Below are 21670 nucleotides of genomic sequence, written 5' to 3' on the forward strand. Positions count from 1 at the left end.
GGCTTTCAGCTGCAAGGTCCCCTCCAAATTCAGATTCTGACTCAGTAGATCTGGGGTGGGGCCTGAGGTCTTGCCTTCCTGAGAGTCTCCAGGTGATGCTATGCAGCAGGTCCATGGGCCTTTCTAAGAGGTGAGGAGGCTCAGGGCTTTTGGCTTTTGGACTATCAGATTGCTTCTCCATGAAGCCAGGAACAGCATCATCAGGAACTTGTCAGGAATGAAAATTCTCTAACCCTATCCTATCAGACCCTCTGAGAGTGAGGCCCAGGAGTTTCTGATAGATACTGAAACTGGAGAACCATTGGTTTTACACAAACTCTGTATTTACTGGTCATAGTGTTTGTTTGACTAGCAAATACAGATTATTGGTTAGTATAGTCTTTGCTCAGTTAACTGGGAAAATCTGTCATTTAGGTCATTGCCTTCAGACCTATTAGTGATATATTTAGTGTTTATAACAATGAATCGTTCATTAAGGATAGATCTGTGTTTACAAGCACTGTAGAAAACGCTTAGTTTGGTACTAGCTGTAAGTATTGTGCACTGGGCTTAGGGTTTGTGGGGAGGTAAAAAAAAAAAAAGTATTAGAGTGTCCACTCACTAAAAAGCATCTCCAGCAGGTGGAGGGGTTTATCAAAAGACAGATTGCTGGGCTGCACCCCTCAGATTATAACTCAGTCGGTCTAGAGTGGGGAATGAGAATGTGAATCTTCAATAAATCTCCAGGTGCTGCTGCTGCTGGTGGTGGTCCAGGGACATTTGAGAGACCCACTTCTTTTGAGCATTCATCCCCCAGTGGCCATCTGCTTTCACACCTCCTCCCTCTCTTGCAGGGAGAGCTGCAGAGGATGAGAAGTGGGAGGAGGTGGAGGCAGAAGGTCCCTTAGTCAAAGGTGTGTGTGCAGAAGCAAGTCTGCTCCAGGGCCAGTCTTTTTTTTTTTTTTACATATTTTTTTAAAGATGTTGATAGACCTTTATTTTATTAACTTATTTATATGTGGTGCTGAGAATCGAACCCAGGGCCTCACACATGCCAGGCAAGTGCTCTACCACTGAGCCACAACCCCAGCCCCTCCAGGGCCAGTCTTTAACGATCTTTATTTCAACACGTGGCACACTGACAGGTAGGTGGTCTATGAATACATACTGCAAGACCCTGGGGAAGAGGTGGCTGTGGAGTCAGGTCTCTGCGCTGAGACACGTCCCAGGACTCGTTGGAAGTGGAGCTTCCAGAGTAGTGCTGGAGAAAGGCACTGGCCTACATGGTCAGACACACAGAAAAGTTTCGTTTTCAACACATCTACCTGGGATGTGGTCCTTCCCCTGGATGGAATTCCTGACTCAGTTGTAGCACAAATGATTGGGGGCATGTTGCTCAGGATCCCTGGTGCTCAACTCTGCAGTACAAGTTACATATATAAAAAGAGGTGCCCGTGGGTCTCCACAGAGCAATGAAGTTGGAATTTGGGGAGGGTTGGATTCTGGGTGGGAATTAAATGACTCGAGGTGCAGATAGCTGAAGAACCACTGCCTTCCAGTTAATTGCTGTGTCCAGGGCTGGGGAAGGGTTGGGGAGCTAGATTTCTGGTAGGACATGGCCTCCAGCAAAACCTTTCTGCAAGGCAACAGGAAATTCAGAGGCTGATATATAAAAATCTAAGAGAAAACGTGAATGAGAGCATTCCTAGGTTGCCTTCATGTTGTCTGCTCATCACTTTGAAAAGAGTTGCTTCTTTGGCTTTTATGTGCAAGCAGAATAAAACATCACATCAAAATAGAATCAGATCTATGGACCTTTAGTTTTTTAGAAGAAACTCCAGTGCCCTCGTGTCAGACACTGTGAAGTGTTGTGTGGCGAGTGTGACACCGTATCTTGTTAAAATGGGGATCCTTACAGAGTGCTTGAGCCAAGAAACAGAATTCAGGGAATTGCAAGGATTTACTTATCTCAAGTGTAGGTCTTTTGAACATGGCTATAGAGTTTAATATGGAATATATATTTCATGTCTACATTTGGAAAACATAAGATACAGAAATAACTGCCCCTATAATTAAATGAGAACAATTCCTTTAGAATTCCTATTTTCTTCTCTATTCTGTATCAGGCTAGGACAATGTGTGACTCTTCAGACTGAGATGATAGCTTTTGGTTGGTGCAGGGAACCCTGGATGTCACTAAGGGGTGATCCCCTTCAGATAATAGACCCATTTAATTCCAGTTTCATTGCCTTCACTGGGAGGGCAGGACACAGTCAGCTTGGTGGTGATGGGGATTTTGCTGCCTGATGGGTTTCCTTCAAAGAAAACTGTGATGTTGTTGATCTTCTTGGGCCGCACGGAGTCTAGAGCCCGGACAATGAAGGCCGGGCTGTCCACGATGTAGGAGAAGCTCACCGTGTGGAAGAAGACATTCTTGAAGGGAATGATCATGCTGTAGCCAGCTCGGATCAGGAAGGGGCCTTGGGGCTTGGGGTACAGGGCCATCCCAAAGAGTGGGATGGTGTATTCCCCGCCCATCAGTGACGCTAGCATCAGGATGCACTTGGTCTCACCCAGGTGACTGGGCTCAAAGTATACTTCCACACTGACTTCGGTGCCCCCCTGGGCTCCTGGGGGTGCGGTGACCACTCTCTCCGTGTGGAAGTCTGAACAGTCTGTCTGAAAGGGGAACAAATAAACTCAGCTCACAGAGGATTCTAAAGAGCATCCCAGGACCCACGCCCACCCCCACCCCTCCACTCACAAACATTGAGCAACTAATGCTTGTGTGAGGATGGGCAGGCTCTAAAACAGTGTCCTCATAACCTGTAGAGCTGAGGTCTTTGCAGGGTAGGTATACCTATTATTATTCCTATTTTGCTACCAAGAAATGGAGGTAAAGAGACACTAGCGACATGCCGTAATATACACACTAGATCACGTTGGCGGTGCAGTCATTGAGATAGTCAGGACCACCATGGTGGGACAAAAGGCTGGGACTATGGTCTAGATATTAGGTGTACCCAAATCTCATGTGCGAGGCAATGCAAGATAATTCAGAGGTGAAATGAATGGGTGATACGAGTTTTAACCTAATCAGTGTATTAATCCACTTGAATGGATTAACTGGGTGGTAACTGTAGGCAGGTTGGGTGTGACTGGACGGGGTAGGTCACAGGGAACCTGCCTTTGGGGTATATATTTTGTTCCTGGTGAGCAGAATCTCTCTCCCTGCTTCCTGATGACCATGTTCTGAGTTACTCTTCATCTCCATGCCCTTCCACCATGATGTCCTGCCTTACCTTAGGCCCAGAGCAAAAGGGTCAGCCATCTATGGATAGAGACCTCTGAAATTATGAGCCCCAGGTAAACTTTTCCTCCTCTAAGTTTTTCTTGTTGGGTCTTTTAGTCTCATCAGTGAGACGCTTACTACACAGTCCCTGCCCCTGGGGTGCAGTAACCTCTGACCCTTTGTACCCTGGCCTGCTGCTTCCTTGATCTTGTGCTCTTCTCAAAAGGTCTTTCATGAGACCCCGATGAAACCACAAAAGCAGAATGTTTATACAAGATGAAACTGTTATGGGGAAAACCCTAAATAAACCCTGTAGTTTCACCTGTTCTTAGTCAACTTAAAGATCATTAATTTGGGAGGTCACACAGCTGGGTAGTATGTTATCGGTTTCTCACTAGCTCTGCTGTAGATAACATCTCTGATGTGTGGGTTATGATGATAACCGGTTGCCTAGGTTACTTTGCAGGGACTTGAAGGCTATTTTTGCTGGAAACACTAACTTCCCACTTGGGCCTGCAGGTATCTGATGGGTGACTGGAATGGGATGAAAAGGCTCTGTCTTCGTGTTACATCTGTCCCCTTTGCAGCCTGAACTTTTGGGTCAGATTCTCCTCAGCTCTGCGTGTCGACACCTTGATTGCCAGTGGGAGCTGTTACATGTTTTCTTCTGCTGCACCCTCGTGCTGTCAGCAGCCGCAGCAGCTCAAGCACCTACAGTCTTTCAGCACAGGGTGATGGCAACCAGCACCAACAGTAACTGAGCAGTCCCCAGAGCAAGTTGACCATGGCCATCGGGGGTCCAAGACTCATGCAAGAAGAAACATCTTTTGGAACTTGCCCCTGGTCAGTGGAAAATTACTAGACTTTAGCCCATCCCCAAATTAATAAAAGCGTACATCTCTCTTTGTTGGGAGAGCCACCTGATTTCCCTCTCCCTCAGTGTTGTCTCCCTTCAGCTCCATTCCCAGTGAAAGCCTTGCCTGTGTGTATGTTTGTGCTCAATCCGCTCAATTCCATTTCTACCATCACTAAGTCAGAAGTTGCCATCTTTGGTAACAATTGTGGCTGTTCCCCCATATCCAGTTTTTCTTTCCTTCCATGCACATTGAGGATGATACATTCTGGCTCTTTGTGAATGGGTGGAACTGCTTTGGGGACTATTAGCTGTGAGCGGAAGTGAAAGGCGTCACTTCCGCCCTGCAGCATTTAATTGCTCATCTAAGTCCTGACAGGGTCTTTCAACCCTCTGGTTCTTTAACTGGAAACATTTGAGAGTGTGGTTTTTCTTCAGTTAGATCCCCCAAACCCCCGTAGACCCTCATGGGATGACAGTATAAGTGAGAAACAAACCTCTGTTCTTTTAAGTGATGAAATCTCAGGGTTATTTCAGCATAACCCAACCTCTCTTGACTGATACAATTGATCAATAGCACATGCATCTTGACAATAGCCATGTCACCCCTGGTTTTCACTAGGCATGTGACCACTTAGTGTAAAGGCTACTTTTCCTAGTTCCTCTTGTTGGTAGGGGTGGTCCTGTGAAGCTTTGTTCAATAGAATACTAGCAGAAGTTATATAAGCAACTCCCCCTCTACATCCTTGTTGCTGACTAGACTGTGGATGTCATGGTCCACATGACTCATGTGGACCAAAGCAACTCTCTGCAGAGGACACAATATCAGCACAGAAGGAATCTGGGTACCTGTTGTCATGGAGCTACAATTCTTCTGACTCACACTGCTCATGCCTAGACTGTTATTTGTGCAAGGAAAAAGCTTCTATTTTGCTGTTATTGTGGGTTTCAGTTTTTAGCCCTATATTCCAATTGCTATAATAGCTAATGTATGTGGAGTAATTACTGAAGGCTAGGCACTAAGAAAATGGCTTTATATACATAACTTAAAGTGCTTATAGCAGCTGTGAAGTTGGGGTTTGCTATGGTTTGAATATCTCACTAAAATTCAGGTTGAGATTTAATTCCCATTGTGAGGTAGAAAGAGTTGGGACCAGGTGGGATAAGAGGTAACTGAGTCTTTAAGGCAGTCCTCATGAATGGATCAGACCAATTATGGATTAAAAGACTGCTAGAAAAGCCAGTTTAACTCTTTCCCTTAGATACACTTGTCTCACCATGGATGCCCACCTCAGGATTGCAGAGTACTCACCAGCAAGAGGTCTTCACCAGCCCCAGGCCCTTGACCTTGGAGCATTCAGCCTCCAGAATCATGGGCTGAATAAACCTATATTATTTAGAAATTACCAATTCTTGCTGGGCGTGGTGGCACATGCCTGTAATCTCAGTGACTCAGGAGGCTGAGGCAGGAGGATCGCAAGTTCAAAGCCAGCCTCAGCAACTTAGTGGGGCCCTATGCAACCTAGTGAGACTCTGGGCTCAAAGTAAAAAATAAAAAGGACTGGGAGGTAGCTCAGGGGTAAAGCATCATTCCTGGATCACTGGGTTCAATCTTAGTACCAAAAAAAAAAAAAAAATTACCCAGGGGTAATTGCAGCAATAAAAGCAATAAAAATATACTAAGCAATAAAAAATGTATTAAGGGGGTATCTTCTCAATTTATAATTTAGAGAACTTAAGTAAATTATTTATACAATGAGTAAGTGGTGAAGCCAGGATTCAAATCCATGTCTGTTGGTCTACAGACTAGACTCATGACCACCAAGTGATACTGTTTCCCTTTATTGATCCCTGGGCATGATATAGGAATCAACTACTCTGCCACAAACCCAGCTTGTTAAGATAGAAAGTCTGTAAAGGAATCACCTAACCTGGTGCTATTTGTTTCTAGCTGGGAGTTTCCAGGCTAGATTCAGGCCTCCAAGATGGGGGTTGCTATGACAGCAAAGCATTGGACTGTCTCTGAGTTTCATCTTTCTACCCCCTTGGTGTCCTCCTCATTATTGTTTTTGAACCCAGACTTCTGGCAAGGGAAGAGTCTGCTCACCCTGCAGTAGTACTCTGTTTTCAGCCGTGTATAGTTGGTGAACTTCACGAACATGCTTTGGCTGCTGCCGAGAACTGCCTGGAAGTGGACGGGTTTTTCAGGAGGTGCTGGCACGGCCTTCAGATTGAGCTCATATTGATAGTAACCCAGATCAAATTGGTGCAAGGTTAGTTTCCCAATGGTTTCTCCAGCTTTCAGGGGCTGGAATTCAAATGAGAATGTACCCTGGAAGAGAAGATGGAGGCTCTTGTCATACAGGAAGTCTGACCCACTCTTTGCCACCCAGGGACCTGCCCAAGACCTCACAAGAAGGCTGGTGGCAGAAATGGTGCTTCATATGAAAATGCTGTGAATACACTGATCCTGAGTCCAGTGTAATACTGAGTTGATGCCAACCAGTAGAACCCTCATACCAAAGTTCAACAGGGGTAAGGGGAGAAAGAGAAATTGAATGCCAGACTCTGGCCAAGTCAGCCCATGCTCCCTCCTCTGTACCCCTTTCTAGCTTTCTTTAGCCCTAGTATTTCCATATCTGAAATATCTTTGAACTAAAAAATGAGTGCTGGATCCTCTCTGGAGAAGGACATTTATGGAGACTGTGGTGTAAGCTGAAGGGTGAGGTCAGGCAGTTCCTTCTTTGCACAAAGTCAATCTCAGAACAGCTTCCTGGGTTCTGCCTTTACTGGAGGGAGATTTCTCCTTCCTCCATGGTTACCCATAGCAAAACAAAACGAGAAGTGAAGAGTATTACTTGTAATAACAAAACAGGGAGAATAATTCAAATGTTCCAGCAGTAGGAGGTTGGTTAAATAATGTGGTTTTCCCACTTCAAAGGAATATCAGGTAGCCATAAAAAGCCTGAAATAGCACTATAGGCATTGAAATGAAAGGTGTTGATAATATTGTTATGTGACTAAGGAAGTTCCAAACATGCATACAAAGTTTAAGTTCATTTTTGTGGAGAATATGTCTAGTGTATATAGAAAAGAGCTTGTATGGATATATGCCTAATTGCCACTGGCAGCTATATAAGGGTGGGAGAGATGGGATTGTGTGAACTTTTACTATTTCCTATACTTCTGTAGAGTTGAAAATTTGTTTTTTTTTGAGTAGGTATTTTTTAAACTACCTTTTGGTGAAAAACAGGATAAAAAGAGGATCTCACTAAAGTTGTAGATGTTAAACAGAAAAGAACATAAAATAAAAATTTAGATGGTTTTTCAATCAAATTAGATAAGATAGACAATTCTACTTAAAATATAACTTAAAAAAAAGACTAAAGAAGACAGAAAACCTCTGTCATCCTATAACCATTAAAGAAATTGAATCAGTAGTAAAAAACATTTTCCTTAGAGAAATTTCATGATCATAAAGTTTTATTTGTAAATTATTCCAAAAAATCAAGAATGAAAGAATTCTAGTATTCCACAAATTTTTTTCTAGAGAAAACACAACCAGTATCACCTGATACCAAAGTTCAGCAGGAGTAAGAGGAAAAAGAAATTGAATGCCAGACTCCCTCCTAAACATAGATATAAAATGCGCAGTAAAAATACTCTCTAACAATATTAGAAGTAGATACTACAGGACAAAGTTGGGTTTATTCCATGAATGCAAAGATGGTTTAACTTTAGAAAACCAATCAATCACCACATTGATAGATTAAAAGGAGAATAATCACATAGGCATCTCAATTGGTGCAGAAAAAAAAGAGAGGAGAAGATCCTTTCTTCTCCAGAGAGGATCCAGCACTCATTTTTTAATTCAAAGACATTTCATGTATTTTTTTTCCCTATTCTTTTTTTTTTATTGTAAACAAATGGGATACATGTTGTTTCTCTGTCTGTACATGGCGTAAAGGCATACCATTTGTGTAATCATAAATTTACATAGGGTAATGTTGTTTGATTCAGACATTTCATGTATTAAAAAATCTCCTAGCAAACTAGGAATAGAAGGGGAAATCCTCAATCTGATAAATGGTATCTATAAAAAAATCTGAGAAAAATAACAGTGATACTTTGAATGCTTTCCTTTCAAGATCAGGAACAAAAGAAAGATACTTTCTATCACCATTTCTATTCAGCATTGTTCTGAACATCCTAGATGGTGATACAGAGCATGAAAAAGAAATGAAGGAAAAGGTTTAGAAAGGAAAAAAGTAAAATTATAATTATTTTCATATTATATGATTGCATGTATAGAAAATAAAAAATCTATGCTTAAAACAATTATTAATGAGTGAATTTTATAAGATGATTAGATATTGAGGCAATATACATAAACTATATTTCTTTATGCTTGTGACAAATAGTGACATTTTAAAGATACAATTTATAATAACATTATAATAGGAGCTCCCTTGAACTTGTCCTTCACTACCCCCCTTACCTCTCCCTAATTCTTTGGCCAAAGAGAAGCCCTACCTAGATGTTAACTGCCAAACCTTTGTTCAGGTTCACAGAACCTAGGTGGCCTTTGCAACACCCTCCCTTAGTAACTAACAGCAGGAAGTGGGAATCCATTGAGATGTTCTAGAAAATGACTCATGCCCTTGCTGAGGAAGAACCCATCCAGTCTGCAGCCTCATTGCCGGCTCCCGTAGCCTAAGAGCCCTTCATGTGTCTGAGTCCAGGAAGACAAAGCTCTGAGGAGCTCTCTCCTTTTCTCTTCAGGGTTGGCCTTGAATAATCCTGATTCCTTCCTACTAAGACCTGTCTCTGGAATATTGGTCCTAGAGTGATGGGCAGCCTGGATACTTGACATTTGAGGTTTCAAATGTATGAAACCTAAAAATAAATCTAGTGAACGATGAATAAATTTCTACGTAGCCAAAAAAACAGTATTGAGAGAAATAAAAAAGCCTTAATTATGTGGAGACTTGCCAATGGATTGGAAACCTCAATATTGTAAAGATTTGAATCCTCCTTAATGGTAGATAGGTTCTAGACGGTCACAAATATTCCCCACCTCCCGGTATCCATACCCTCTCCCACAATGCTCCAGGGTTGGTCTGTGTGACCACTGCTACATGGCAGAAGAGATGGCATTGTCATTCCTGAGAGTAAGTTGTAAAAGACTACTTCTGTACACTTCTGTCTTGTGAACTCTTTTCTCCTTCGTGGTCTCTTTTTCTCTTAGATCTCTCATTGTAGGGGAAGTGAGCAGCCATGTTGTAGTGAGCTCTAGGGAGAAGTTCAGATGGGGAGGAACTGAAGCCTCCAGTCAAGAGAGAGTAAAGAGCTAAACCCCTTCTGGCAAACACGTGCCTGAGTTTAGAAGTGCATTACTTGGCCCCTGTCATCTTGGGATGACTACAGTCCTGGCTGACTGCTTGACTCAGTCACACGAGAGACTCTGAGCTGAAACCACTCAGTCAAGCTGCTGCTCTTGGATTCTTGATCCTCAGAACAGTGCAGAAAGCAAATGTATGCAGTTTTAAGTTCCTAAATTGGGGCTAATTTGTTATGGATCAACAGATAACCAATATATTCTTAGAATAATCTATAGATTCAATGTAATTTCATTTGAAATCCCAACAAGTTCTTTTATTTATTTATTTTTTTGAGGAAGCTGACAAGGTGGTTTCAAAATTTATATAGAAATGCAAAGAGCCAGATGGGTGTGTTGGATCACACGCCTGTGATCCCAGCCATTGGGGAGACCGAGGCAGGAGGATCACAAGTTTGCTGTTACTGTTGGCAATTTAGGGAGACCGTGTATCAAAATAAAATAATTAAAGGGTTGGGGATGTAGCTCAGTGGTAGAACATCCCTGGGTTCAATCCCCAGTACCAAAAAAACCAAAAAACCAGAAAACCAAAAACAAAACCCCCCAAACAACAACAACAACGACAAAGCAAAGAGCCAAGAATAGCAAAGATACTTTTGAAGAGCAAAAATATAAGAGGTTAGCTAGGTGTGGTGGTGCATGCCTATAATCCTAGTAGCTTGAGAAACTGAGGCAGGAGGATCATGAGTTCAAAGCCAGCCTCAGCAACTTAGCAAGGCCCTAAGCAACTTAAGTAGAATAGTCTGAGGTGATTTTTACAGACTTGGAATAAAAGGAATTGACTTCTTACACTATACATAAAAACCAATTCCAGGCTTTGGGCAAGATGATAGCAGCAAGCTGGGCAAGGTGGTGCATGCCTGTAATCCCAGTGGCTCAGGAGGCTGAGGCAGGAGGATCGTGAGTTCAGTCAGCCTCAGCAATGGCGAGGCACTAAGCAACAGTGAAACCCTGTCTCTAAATAAAATACAAAACAGGGCTGGGGATGTGGCTCAGTGGTTGGGTGCCCCTGAGTTCAATCCCTGGTACAAAAAAAAAAAAAAAAAGATAGCAGCAGTTACAGCATGGTTTGAAATCTGCCTCAAACCCCCACAAAACACCTAGACCACTAACAATAACAACAAGAACACATGGCCGACATGACATCTACAGCAAAACTAAGTGGAAAGGTAACCCCTAAATCCACACAATAAGAGTGGGCTGGGCCAAGCTACTAATAGCCACAAGACTGGTGCAGTACTAACCCCATGTGGGAGGAAGTGGAAGGAAAGGAAAGGAACATCAGATCCGAGGGTCAGAGGATCCAAAAACCACCCGAGTTGAAGCGTCCCACTTGACCTGGAAAACGTGATGTGCAATCTGACATCAGCAGCCTAAGCTGGAGGGGTGGCTTCAGGCTGGTTTATTTTTGTTGCTAGCCTCTGCAGTACTGTCGGAACTTGTGGGGGCTGTAGGCCATTTGAATGTTCAAAGCCAAGTGACCGAAGTGCCTTTCTAAGACAAGATCTGGTGCTGAGAGAAATCTGTGCGAGTACAATCGACTTGATCATTTAAGAGACACTAAAGGCGAAGGACAGGTAAAACCCAGATAAAAATGGGTAAGAGAGCAGAGAAAACAAATCTGGACTCTCGAGTCTTCCTGTGAAGGAAGAGCTTGGGTTGGAGGGAAGGGATTTTGATGACGTCTGGGCAGTAAGAGTCAAGAGGGATACATTGATGGGAAGGGTCAACATGAAAGCTGGTCTTCCTCCTGGTGCATAATTCTGGGTCATGTCCTCCCAATCCCTGTGAAAGGTTTTTTGGGCCTCTGTCCTGCATTGGTCTGTGCATAGACAAACATAGGCATAACAACATCTGTGTTGGACTAGGAGTGTAGTTCAGTGGTAGAGCACTTGCTAGCAATTCCTGGCATTGCAAAAAAGGAAAAAAAAAATGTGTCTGTTGATGTGCTATTATGTGTCTTGCTTTTCACCACAGATAGTCCATGCCACTACAGCTCCTCCTCCTCCCCTCCTCCTCCTCCTTCTCCTCCTCCTCCTCTTCCCCCTCCTCCTCCTCCTCCCTCTCCTCCTCCTCCTCCTCCTCCTCCTCCTCCTCCTCCTCCTCCTCTTCCCTCTCCTCCTCCTCCTCCTCCTCCTCCTCCTCCTCCTCCTCCTTTTCCTCCTCCTCCTCTTCCCTCTCCTCCTCCTCCTCCTCCTCCTCCTCCTCCTCCTCCTCCTCCTTTTCCTCCTCTTCCCTCTCCTCCTCCTCCTCCTCCTCCTCCTCCTCCTCCTCCTCCTTTTCCTCCTCCTCCTCTTCCCTCTCTTCCTCCTCCTCCTCCTCCTCCTCCTCCTCCTCCTCCTCCTCCTCCTCCTCCTCCTCTTCCCTCTCCTCCTCCTCCTCCTCCTCCTCCTCCTCCTCCTCCTCCTCCTTTTCCTCCTCTTCCCTCTCCTCCTCCTCCTCCTCCTCCTCCTCCTCCTCCTCCTCCTTTTCCTCCTCCTCCTCTTCCCTCTCTTCCTCCTCCTCCTCCTCTTCCCTCTCCTCCTCCTCCTCCTCCTCCTCCTCCTCCTCCTCCTCTTCCCTCTCCTCCTCCTCCTCCTCCTCCTCCTCCTCCTCCTCCTCCTTTTCCTCCTCCTCCTCTTCCCCCTCCTCCTCCTCCTCCCTCTCCTCTTCCTCCTCTTCCTCCTCCTCCTCCTCTTCCTCCTCCTCCTCTTCCCTCTCCTCCTCCTCCTCCTCCTCCTCCTCCTCCTCCTTTTCCTCCTCTTCCCTCTCCTCCTCCTCCTCCTCCTCCTCCTCCTCCTCCTTTTCCTCCTCTTCCCTCTCTTCCTCCTCCTTTACAGAGCTGGTGATTGAATCCAGTGCCTTACATATCATCCTAGACACTCTATCACTGAGTCACAACCCAGCCCTATACTACCTTTACAATTCGCTAAATAAATACATAAATAAATGTTTATCCTGAACAAGGCCAACAAAAAATAAAGGTGAGGTTCACGACAAAGAAGTCCTTTACTTGTCCAAACCAAACCTAAGTAAGGACTTTGGCAGTCGAGGAAAGGAACTTGAAGGTGATCGTCCTCTGCTTTCCTGACCACTGCTAGGGCTGGCCCACCCTCAGGGACCCTGTGGGCGGAAGCCTGTGTGACAGCCCTCGAGAGGCCCCTGGCAGCCAGGGTTGTACCTCAGAGTTGGCAGGCACGACAAACTGGGAAGGCAGGCTGATGTCCGGCACCCTGCATTCTGCGGAGAAGGTCACTGAGTAGGGCAAGGGGTTTTCCACCTTGATGGAGGCTGACGTACTCTGCCGGACCAGGCTCGTCATGTCGATGGTTTTGATGACGCCGGAGGGGGTGACCTTGAAACTCACCATGTAGTACAGGAACTCATTGGTGGACTCGTTCCTGAAGATCACCTGCGTTCACAGGGAGGAAGCAGGGCAGAGTAGGGGTCAGCCAAAGGTCCTGGTGAGAGGGCTCCCATTCTCTGTTAGCCTGGCCTGGGCACAGGAGGCACAGGTGGTGGGGCCTGCAGCCTGTCTGGATCCCAGCCAGCCTACCTTCCTCTTTAAGCATCCTGGTCTTAACTAGCCTGGGCTTGCTTTAGAAGAGGCCAGAGCAGCTCGTTCCAGTGCCCGCACCTCTCTAGTGCCTTGTCACTGCACTGCACTGTCCCCTTACTCCTGGGATCACCATTTAAAGTTCTTTCTCCAGGTGAGTGAGGATGTTGACCTTGTGTGCTTATCGGTCATTCACGTAGCTCCTTCAGGGAAATCTTTTACCCATTTTAATACATTGTGTTTTTTTATATTTTAATTTTTATTTGTTCTAATTAGTTATACGTGACAGTAGAATGTATTTATGCATTTTGAGAGATCATACATAGAGTATAATTTCTCATTTTCTCTGATAGTACATACTGTAGGATCACATCAGTCATGCAGTTATATATATACATGAGGTAATAATGTCTGTTTCACTCTACAATCCTTCCTAGCCCCATACTCCTTCACCTCCCTTCACTCCCCTCTACCTAATCTAAAGTAACTCTATTCTTCCTTAGTACTCCCTGCCTTATTGTGAATTAACATTTGCATATCAGAGAAAGCAGTTGGCCTTTGGTTTTTTGGGTTTGGCTTATTTCGCTTAGCATGATATTCTCCAACTCCATCCATTTACCAGCAAATGCCATAATTTCATTCTTCTTTAAGGAAGAGTAATATTCCATTGTATACATATACCACATAATTTCATTCTTCTTTAAAGCTGAATAATATTCCATTTTATAAATATACCACATTTTCTTTATCTATTCATCTGTTGAAGGGCACCTAGGTTGGTTCTATAGTTTAGCTATTGTGAGTTGAACTGCTATAATTATTGATGTGACTGTGTCACTGTAATATGCTGATTTACAGTCCTTTGGGTATAAACCAAGGAGTGGGATAGCTGGGTCAAATGATGGTTCCATTCGGAAGTTTCTGAGGAATCTCCACACTGCTTTCTGTAATGGTTGCACCAATTTGCAGCCCCACCAGCAACATATACCTTTTTCCCCACATCCTTGCCAACATTTATTGTTGCTTGTATTCTTGGTCATTGCCATTCTGACTGGAGTGAGATAAAATCTTAGAGTACTTTTGATTTGCATTTCTCTAATTGCTAGAGATGTTGAACATTTTTTTCATATATTTGTTGATCAATTGTATTTCTTTTTCTGTAAAGTGTCTGTTCAGTTCCTTTACCCATTTATTGATTGGGCTTTTTTTTTAGTGTTAAGTTTCTTTGAGTTCCTTATACATCCTACAGATTAATGCTTTATCTGAGATGCATGTGGTAAAGATTTTCTCCCATACTGTAAGTTCTCTCTTCACATCATTGATTGTTTCTTTTGCTGAGAAGAAGCTTTTTAGTTTGAATTCATCTCATTTATTGGTTCTTGATTTAACTTCTTGTGCTTTAGGTGTCTTGTTAAGGAAGTCAGATCCTAGGCCAACATGGTGAAGATTTGGGCCTACTTTTTCTTCTAGTAGGTACAGGGTCTCTGTTCTAAATGCCTAAGAGTTTGGTATCTTATTATTTGGAGACACTAGTTATTATATAGTCTGGCTTTTATATATGTTCTCTTAAAATATTGTCTTTACACTTTAAAAATCCTTCTCTTGGTGATTCCATCACCTATTATAGCTTTAGCTACTACGTATAAATGGATAACTCCCAAATATTACCTTCCATCCCTGACCTCTCCCACGATCCATACATGCTCCTTTTCTTCAAAGCACTTATCTCATTCTGTAACAATACATTCACGGTGCAGTTATTTGAATAGTGTCCACCTCCTACCAGTAGAAGGTGCATTCATTGAGAAGGAAGACTGTGCCTGTATTTGACCACTGCTGTGTTGCCAGCACTTAGTACAGAGTATGTTCGATAGACACTCATTAAACAAATGAATGAATTAGGCAAAATAGCTCCTGTGTGAAAGACTTCATGGCATCTTGGATTAGTGACTCTGGGAGGACACCTGACACTTCCTAATACCAGGATTGTCAACCTCAGGGTCAAACCTCCAGAGTTTCAGGGTGGTACCTTCCGTGTGCAGATACCTTTGCATTGTACAGCCCCTCCTTGTGGGAAAAGAAGTTGAGCTTGTAGTCCTTCTTGGAGCCAGATAGTACGTCAATGTAATCAAGGCCTTTCATGGTGATGCTGGGGTCTGGCTTCTCTGGCTTCAGCATTTCCACAATGGCCCGGAACCTGGAGCAGCAGAAGAGCATGGGAGGAGAGGAGAGAGAGAATGAGACTGCTTGTCCAAAGGAAAGAAGGGAAGGCACTATGTCTACTCTTGGTTTTTTGGAGAGCATGTGGGTCTAGGGTTACAGTCTTATTCTGTTACTAGCAGTAACAATGACTGTCATTTATTGACCACCTATTACATACCAGATACTGAGTCCTGTGTCATAGGCATTTAATTTCTGTACTGTCTATAGGAGATGTATATCACTAACATCTCCACTTTACTAATGAGGAGATAGAACTCAAAAGAAGCAAGGTTACATGCTCAGGTAACATGACTAGTTATTGGCAAGATGGGGTCTTTATCCCCATGCAAAGCAGGTGGCCTCCAGCAAGTTACACCTCTTATCCCAGTCTTTAGTTCTTCTCTGTAAGAGGAGGGGACCATGTTGGTTGACCTTGAGTGCCTCTACTCCTTGCATTCCATTCTACTTCTACAACGGACTTCCTTCTCTGGCCAGTGGCTTTGGTAATAAGACAGAGTGGTCAATAATAACAGAGGTGATTATCATTATGATAGTAACAGAACATTTGTGGGGATTTATTTTGTGCTAGGCATTGTTCTAGGAGATTTATAAGAAACAGCACTGAACAGGAGAATCTCTCTAGAAGTTTAGAGTTCAGGATGCCTGGCCACATCAGGCAAGTGTGTGTTTGACTCCTTGGGTCCCATCCATTCTCTACAGGCACTGAGCAAGGGCCAAACTGGATGGTGGAAGTTGTCCCTCCATCTTCCCAGCCTGACCCCTTGCTCCATTCCCTCACCTCTGGGGCTTGTTCAGCCAGTTGGTGACCGGCAGGAGCTCTGTGTAGGGTGTCTTACATGGCACTTCACGGCTGATATTGGCTACAGCTTTGGGAATGTCAGAAGTCCCATGCAAAGCATAGAGCCAGCCAGTCCCATCCGGGAGGGGAAAGAAGAGAGTGCCCTGGGGAGAAGCAGAAGTGTGATCAGAATGACACAGAGGGTCCTTCAGAGAGCTCAATCAGGCATGGTGGGAACACAGGATGAACGGAGGCCCTGCAAAGAAACACGACACTTGCGGAAAGCAGCTTGGCAATATGTTCAAAGAAATACAGAAATGTTCACATGCATTTGAACTGGGAATCCTACTCCAGGGAGAGCACAAGAAAAATCCCTGCAAAGGAAAAAGTCACGTACACGTCACACACACAAGAGGCACTTAAATGTTGATGGGAATATAGAGATAAATGTTCAACGAAAGGGAAATGTTAAATAAATTATGGGACTTTCATGCAATGAAATATTAGGCAGCCATTAAAATGGCTATCACAAAACTGCACAGTTAAATAGGAAAAAATGCTCTAAGTGAAAATAAATCAAATACAAGATCAGGTATGCTATGGTGACATGGTGGCTGCATCTGCATGGGCCTTGGTAGCAAAGATAGAAGAAAAATTCCATTTTTTATAGGGTGGAAGATTGTGGTTACTTTCCTTTTCTTTTTCGATTTTTCTACAGTCATCAGGATGCTATTTGTGCAATTAAGCTAAAAAGTTATTGCTCAGGGCTCAGTCTAGGACTTCATTTCAGAACGGAGCCCTTGGCTCTGAGAGCATCCCCTCCATATGAAAGGTGGACCCAAAGAGAAGCCAAAGCTCTACAATCTGCATGACTTCCCCTCTGGTCTGATCTGGAGACTCTGTCTTGTCTCTGAGCTCTGGGCTCTGAGCTCCAAACCTCTCTCCTTCCTGCAACTACGCCAGGGATCTGATGGAGGGGCCTCGGTCTACCTGGTGCTTGCGATTTTCCACGTTCATGGTGCGGGGCCGGTAGGTGATCTCATAGGGCTTGTTCTGCTGATGGGCCTCCAAGGTGATGAACTCAGGCCCCTCCCAGTGCTCACCCTCAAAGATGGGGTGCAGATGCCAGGTCTGGTTGGTGCGATTTGACAGCAGGATGGTCTGCGTGTGCTTGGAGCGTACCTGGCAGTTGAAATTCACTACCTGGAAGAAAGCAGGCAGCTCACCTTCCATGGCACTTGCCCCTGGTCTGTGTGCAGGTGTTGGGGGAGCAGAATGAATGCAGGGGAAGACTGAGTTTAACAGTGCTTCCCATCAGCAGATTTTGTGGATCATTTTTTTCTTTCATTTTTTTTCCCAACAAATATTTATTTTGTTCCACAAAATGTGCCAGGCATTGGTTTTGGTTGTGGAGTTAAAGCAATGAACAAAAGAACAAAAGACCTCTATCCTGGAAGAGATCACACTCTGGTGTGTAGGTAGGGGAGGGGGCTGGAGGGTGGGAGTGAGTGCCGGGGGTGGGGCAGATGAAGCCAAGCAAGGGTGTAGGGAAGAGGGCACAGGATTAAAGATCAGTAAGGACAAGATCAGGGGAGAACCGAGGGAAAAGAGCCTCCAAGCAGAAGAAACATTGACTGTACAGGTCCTGAATTTTGACAAATGACAAGGGGGCCTTTCTGGCAAATGTGGGATAAGGAGGAGATAGTTGGGGAAGAAGAGCGTTGTAGGGCCTTGGGAGTCCTGGAAGAGACTTTTACTTCTGTTGAAGTAGTACTTTATTTTGAAACCTGGTCTCAGTTGCCCAGACTGACCTTGAACTTGTGATCTTCCTGCCTCACTCTACCAAACTGCTGAGACTACAGGAGTGAACCGTCAAGTCCAGCTAGTATTTTCTGATGTATGGGATCTTAAGTAAAAGTGGAAGAAGGTTCAGGAATGATCCTCATTTTTTTTTAACCCGAGCAACAAGAAGAATGGTGATGTTGACTGTGGGAGGAGCAGGTTTGGGGGGAGAGATTCAGGAACTCAGTTCTGTCCATGTTACATTTGAGAAGATTATTTGTCGAGCAGGAAGTGGAATTTACAAACATGGAGTTAAAGGGAAAAGTCCAGGTGGGAGATGTAGATTTGGGAGTTGTCAGTATGGCAATGTTATTTTTAAGACCAAGAAACTGGATGAGATCAAAGAGGAAGAAATGTCTTTCCAAAAAAGAAGGAATCTAAGGATTGACTCCTGATGGAAACACTCCAGTGTTAAGAAGAATCAGAGAAAATGTGAAGTGGCAGCCAGTGAGGTGGGAAGAAACCAGGAGAGGGTGGTGTCCTGGACTTAAGAGAAGGAGTGTTTGAAGGATGAGGAACTGGTTTATGGTGTCACGCACTAGCTACAGGTCAAGTCAGAAAATGGGTGAGCATCAGTCACTGCGTTTATCAGCATGGAGAGTGTGATACTGGAATAAAGATAGATTACATGAATGGTGTGACTCTACGTCGTGTACAAGCATAGAAATGAAAGGTTGTACCCCTTTGTGTACAATGAATCAAAATGCAATCGTAAAAATTAAAAAAAAGATAGATCGAGGGATAAGTATAGAGCTCAGCAACAGACCTACACATACCTGATCAACTGATTTTTGTCAAATTCAATGGAGAAAGGACCATCTTAACAAATGGTGGTAGAATAATCAGATATTTGTATACAAATATGAGTTTTGATCCATATCTTGCACTATGTACAAAAATTAACTCCAAACAGATTGAAGACCTAAATGGAAACCTTGTGCCCAGAATATATAAAGAGTTCTTGAAACTTTGAGAACCAACGATCTAATTAAAAACAGAAGATTTGAAAAGATGCTTCAACAAAAAGACATATGGATGGTAAATGAGTACCTGAAAAGATGCTCCATATCTTTAGTCATTAGGGAAATGCAAATTAAAGCCTTAATGAGATACTACTACCTACCTAGTAGAGTGGCCAAAACTGGGAAAAAAAAAAAAAAAAACTGAGCACATCAAATATTGACAAGGATGTGGAGCAAGTGGCAATGTCAGACCTTGGTGGTGGGAACATAACCGGTCACGAGAGGAAAACTGGAACAGGAAAAGGATATAGAAGGGAAACGGTTTGACAGCTTCTTAGAGGGTGAACAAGGACCCAGCCATTCCATGACTAGGTATTTACCCAAGAGAGAAAAGAATTGGTTCTTGCTGAGACTTGTTGATAGCATTCTGTATGATTCCATCCATAGAATATTCTTGAAATAACAAAATTGTGTCATCTTTACTGTAAGCGATATTGTCAGAAACAGATTTGAAAGCAGCTGGGTTCACCCAAGGCCATTTTTTTAAACCATAGAGAAGGTGTTATAACAGAATTCGATCTAGAAGGGGCATCAATGCAAGGTTCCTTGAGAATGTGATTTTGGAGTCTAGAGCCAAGGGATGAACAGGAGTTAACTAAATGGAAGGGAAGAAAAGAACATTCTAGCAGTGGGCATGGCTTGTTCAAAGCCCCTGTGGTGGTGAGGGAGCAGGTCGAAGGGTGGACATGTGTGCTGAGGACTGAGTTCCCTTGTGGGGCTCACTTCTACCCCTGGGGAGCACCTACTCACCTCTTTCACTGAAGGTAGTCCCACACAGACTCCAGACAGGGTGAGGCACAGAGGATGGCCTCCCTGGATGAAGCACGGAATGTTTTTATAGAGACTCTCCTTTCCCACCTCTGTGGGATGGTAGGTCACTTCGAAAGAGACCTCCATGCCCGAGGTGATATAGCCTTCTTCTGGGATGATGGAGAAATGAGGCTCATATTTCTTCACATCCCATTTAAACCTTTTAAGACAAAAGAAGACAAGGAAGACAGTTTGCTAGTACTCCAAGGGTGTTCTCAGTGCACCCGATTTTGCCTGGGCTTTTGGTGGCTGGGTTTCTCTCTCTGGCCTGTTCCCTGGGACCTAGGAGGAGAAAGATCTGCCAGACAGAGCAGTTTGGGGACATAGGGCAAGATCATGCCCTGAGTAAGGCAACTGGACTCCTTATGAGCTGAGTCAAGAGGGGAAGTGGCCACATCTTATCTTAATATCCACAATTGACACATCAGCAGTCATGTGCACGATCATGTGTACACGTGTTCCCAAGGTCAGAGAGCTGGCAAGAGGCTGGGCTAGTGAAGCCCTCCTGAGGTCATGGTCTTTACCATTTCCGGCACTGCCTCTCAGTTTAGATCCAGCAGGGTGCTGACAATCTCTTTATATCAGATCGTGCCTGTCGTTGGTGGTGCTGGAATCTGATGGCCCTGTGTGGTCAGGTGCTTGGTCCGGGCAGGAGCCAGGAGGGATGGTGCAGATCAGTGCCTCCAGGGCCAGGACCGTCAATCACATCACACCTCTCAGGGTCTGAGTGTCTCTGTGATGGGTGCCCCTGGGGTGTGTGGCATGAAGCCTGCACTGCTATGTCAGCATTGGCAAGAGACAAGAGGGAACAATCTGGAAAGAAAAACTGTCACAGATATACTTGGATTCCATGCCTGGCTGTGTGATCCTGGGCAAGTTACTGACCATTTTAGGCTTCACTTCACCTGTGAAATTGAGACACTGTGGTACCCTTGAGGGTCCTGGGATAATTAAATGGGAGATTATATGCATGAATGCTCAGCACTCAGCATTGCACCTGGACTTAGTAACTTTTTGCTACATGCAATCTCTTTGTACCTCAGTTTCCTCATCTGTAAAACAGATTAATTGTTGAGATTGGATCCAAGATGGCAGACTAGAGGGCGGCTATGTTCCTTGTTGCTCCATAACTCGGGTAGGGAGGGGTCTCTTAGGCTTGTGGCTGGGATTAAATGAGATGAGCCATGTCAAAAGGGCATTTAACAGGACAGAGCAGATGTTCTCCGTCATGTCAACTTCAGAGATCATGGCAGCAGCAGCCACTGGTGAGCCACTGCTGTCACATCCTGAGGTAAGAGTGTGTCTAGAAGGGAGAGGACAGAAATGAGAAGTAGCTGCACTCACAAAAAGACAATGTCTGGCAATCTAGGCACAGAGCTGTCTGCTGCAGCCTCGGGTAGGAGGCCCTGTTCCCTACCTTGCACCCACATCACCCGAGTTCAACATGAGGATGCGGCGTGTGACTTGCGTCTGATACACGACTGGTCCAAATGCAAGATGTTCCTGGTCCAGGGAGATCTCCAGGGCCTGGCAGCTCCCACTGAGGAGGAAGAGGGGGCGCAGGAGTCCCATGCATTCCATGAGCACCTCTTCGGAGAAGGCAGGGACACGCTTCTTTGGGGCGAAGGTGACTTCCACTTTACAGACTTCTTTGGGCTTCAGGGTGATGTTCTGGAAGGGCACCAAGGTGATGACCTGGACAAAGTGACACTTGGACTCAGTAGCTGAAGGCGGTAGGGAGGTTCCTGAGGCCTCCGTTTCCTGAGCTCCCAGCCCAGGCGTCAAAGCTCACATCTGCTCTTAGCAGCCGTGTACTCTGGTAAATTACTTAAAACTCCTGTGACTTGCCCTAGGGTGAAGGTTAAGATCATGTACATAAAATGTGTGGCACAGAATAGGCATCCGATAAATGCCAGTTCCCTTTTCTGTTTCCTTTGC

General features: G+C 44.6%; 1 protein-coding gene across 2 annotated transcripts in view; it reads right to left on the reverse strand.

Annotated features, from left to right (window-relative positions):
• Positions 1-1101: 1101 nt before the first annotated feature.
• The window catches only part of Hydin (HYDIN axonemal central pair apparatus protein), a 361889-nt gene continuing 341320 nt past the window's right edge, over positions 1102-21670 (reverse strand). For both annotated transcript variants that reach the window (XM_047529238.1, XM_047529237.1), the window contains exons 78-85: positions 21150-21427; positions 19673-19892; positions 17049-17261; positions 16059-16222; positions 15104-15254; positions 12683-12913; positions 6232-6456; positions 1102-2658 (exon numbers count right to left, since the gene is read on the reverse strand). In XM_047529238.1, coding sequence (XP_047385194.1) covers positions 2176-2658; positions 6232-6456; positions 12683-12913; positions 15104-15254; positions 16059-16222; positions 17049-17261; positions 19673-19892; positions 21150-21427 — 1965 coding nt within the window. In that variant the 3' untranslated portion in view covers positions 1102-2175. The remainder of the gene's footprint in view (positions 2659-6231; positions 6457-12682; positions 12914-15103; positions 15255-16058; positions 16223-17048; positions 17262-19672; positions 19893-21149; positions 21428-21670) is intronic.

Source organism: Sciurus carolinensis, chromosome 16 (genome assembly GCF_902686445.1).
Source record: "Sciurus carolinensis chromosome 16, mSciCar1.2, whole genome shotgun sequence".
In the NCBI taxonomy this organism is placed as follows: domain Eukaryota; kingdom Metazoa; phylum Chordata; class Mammalia; order Rodentia; family Sciuridae; genus Sciurus; species Sciurus carolinensis.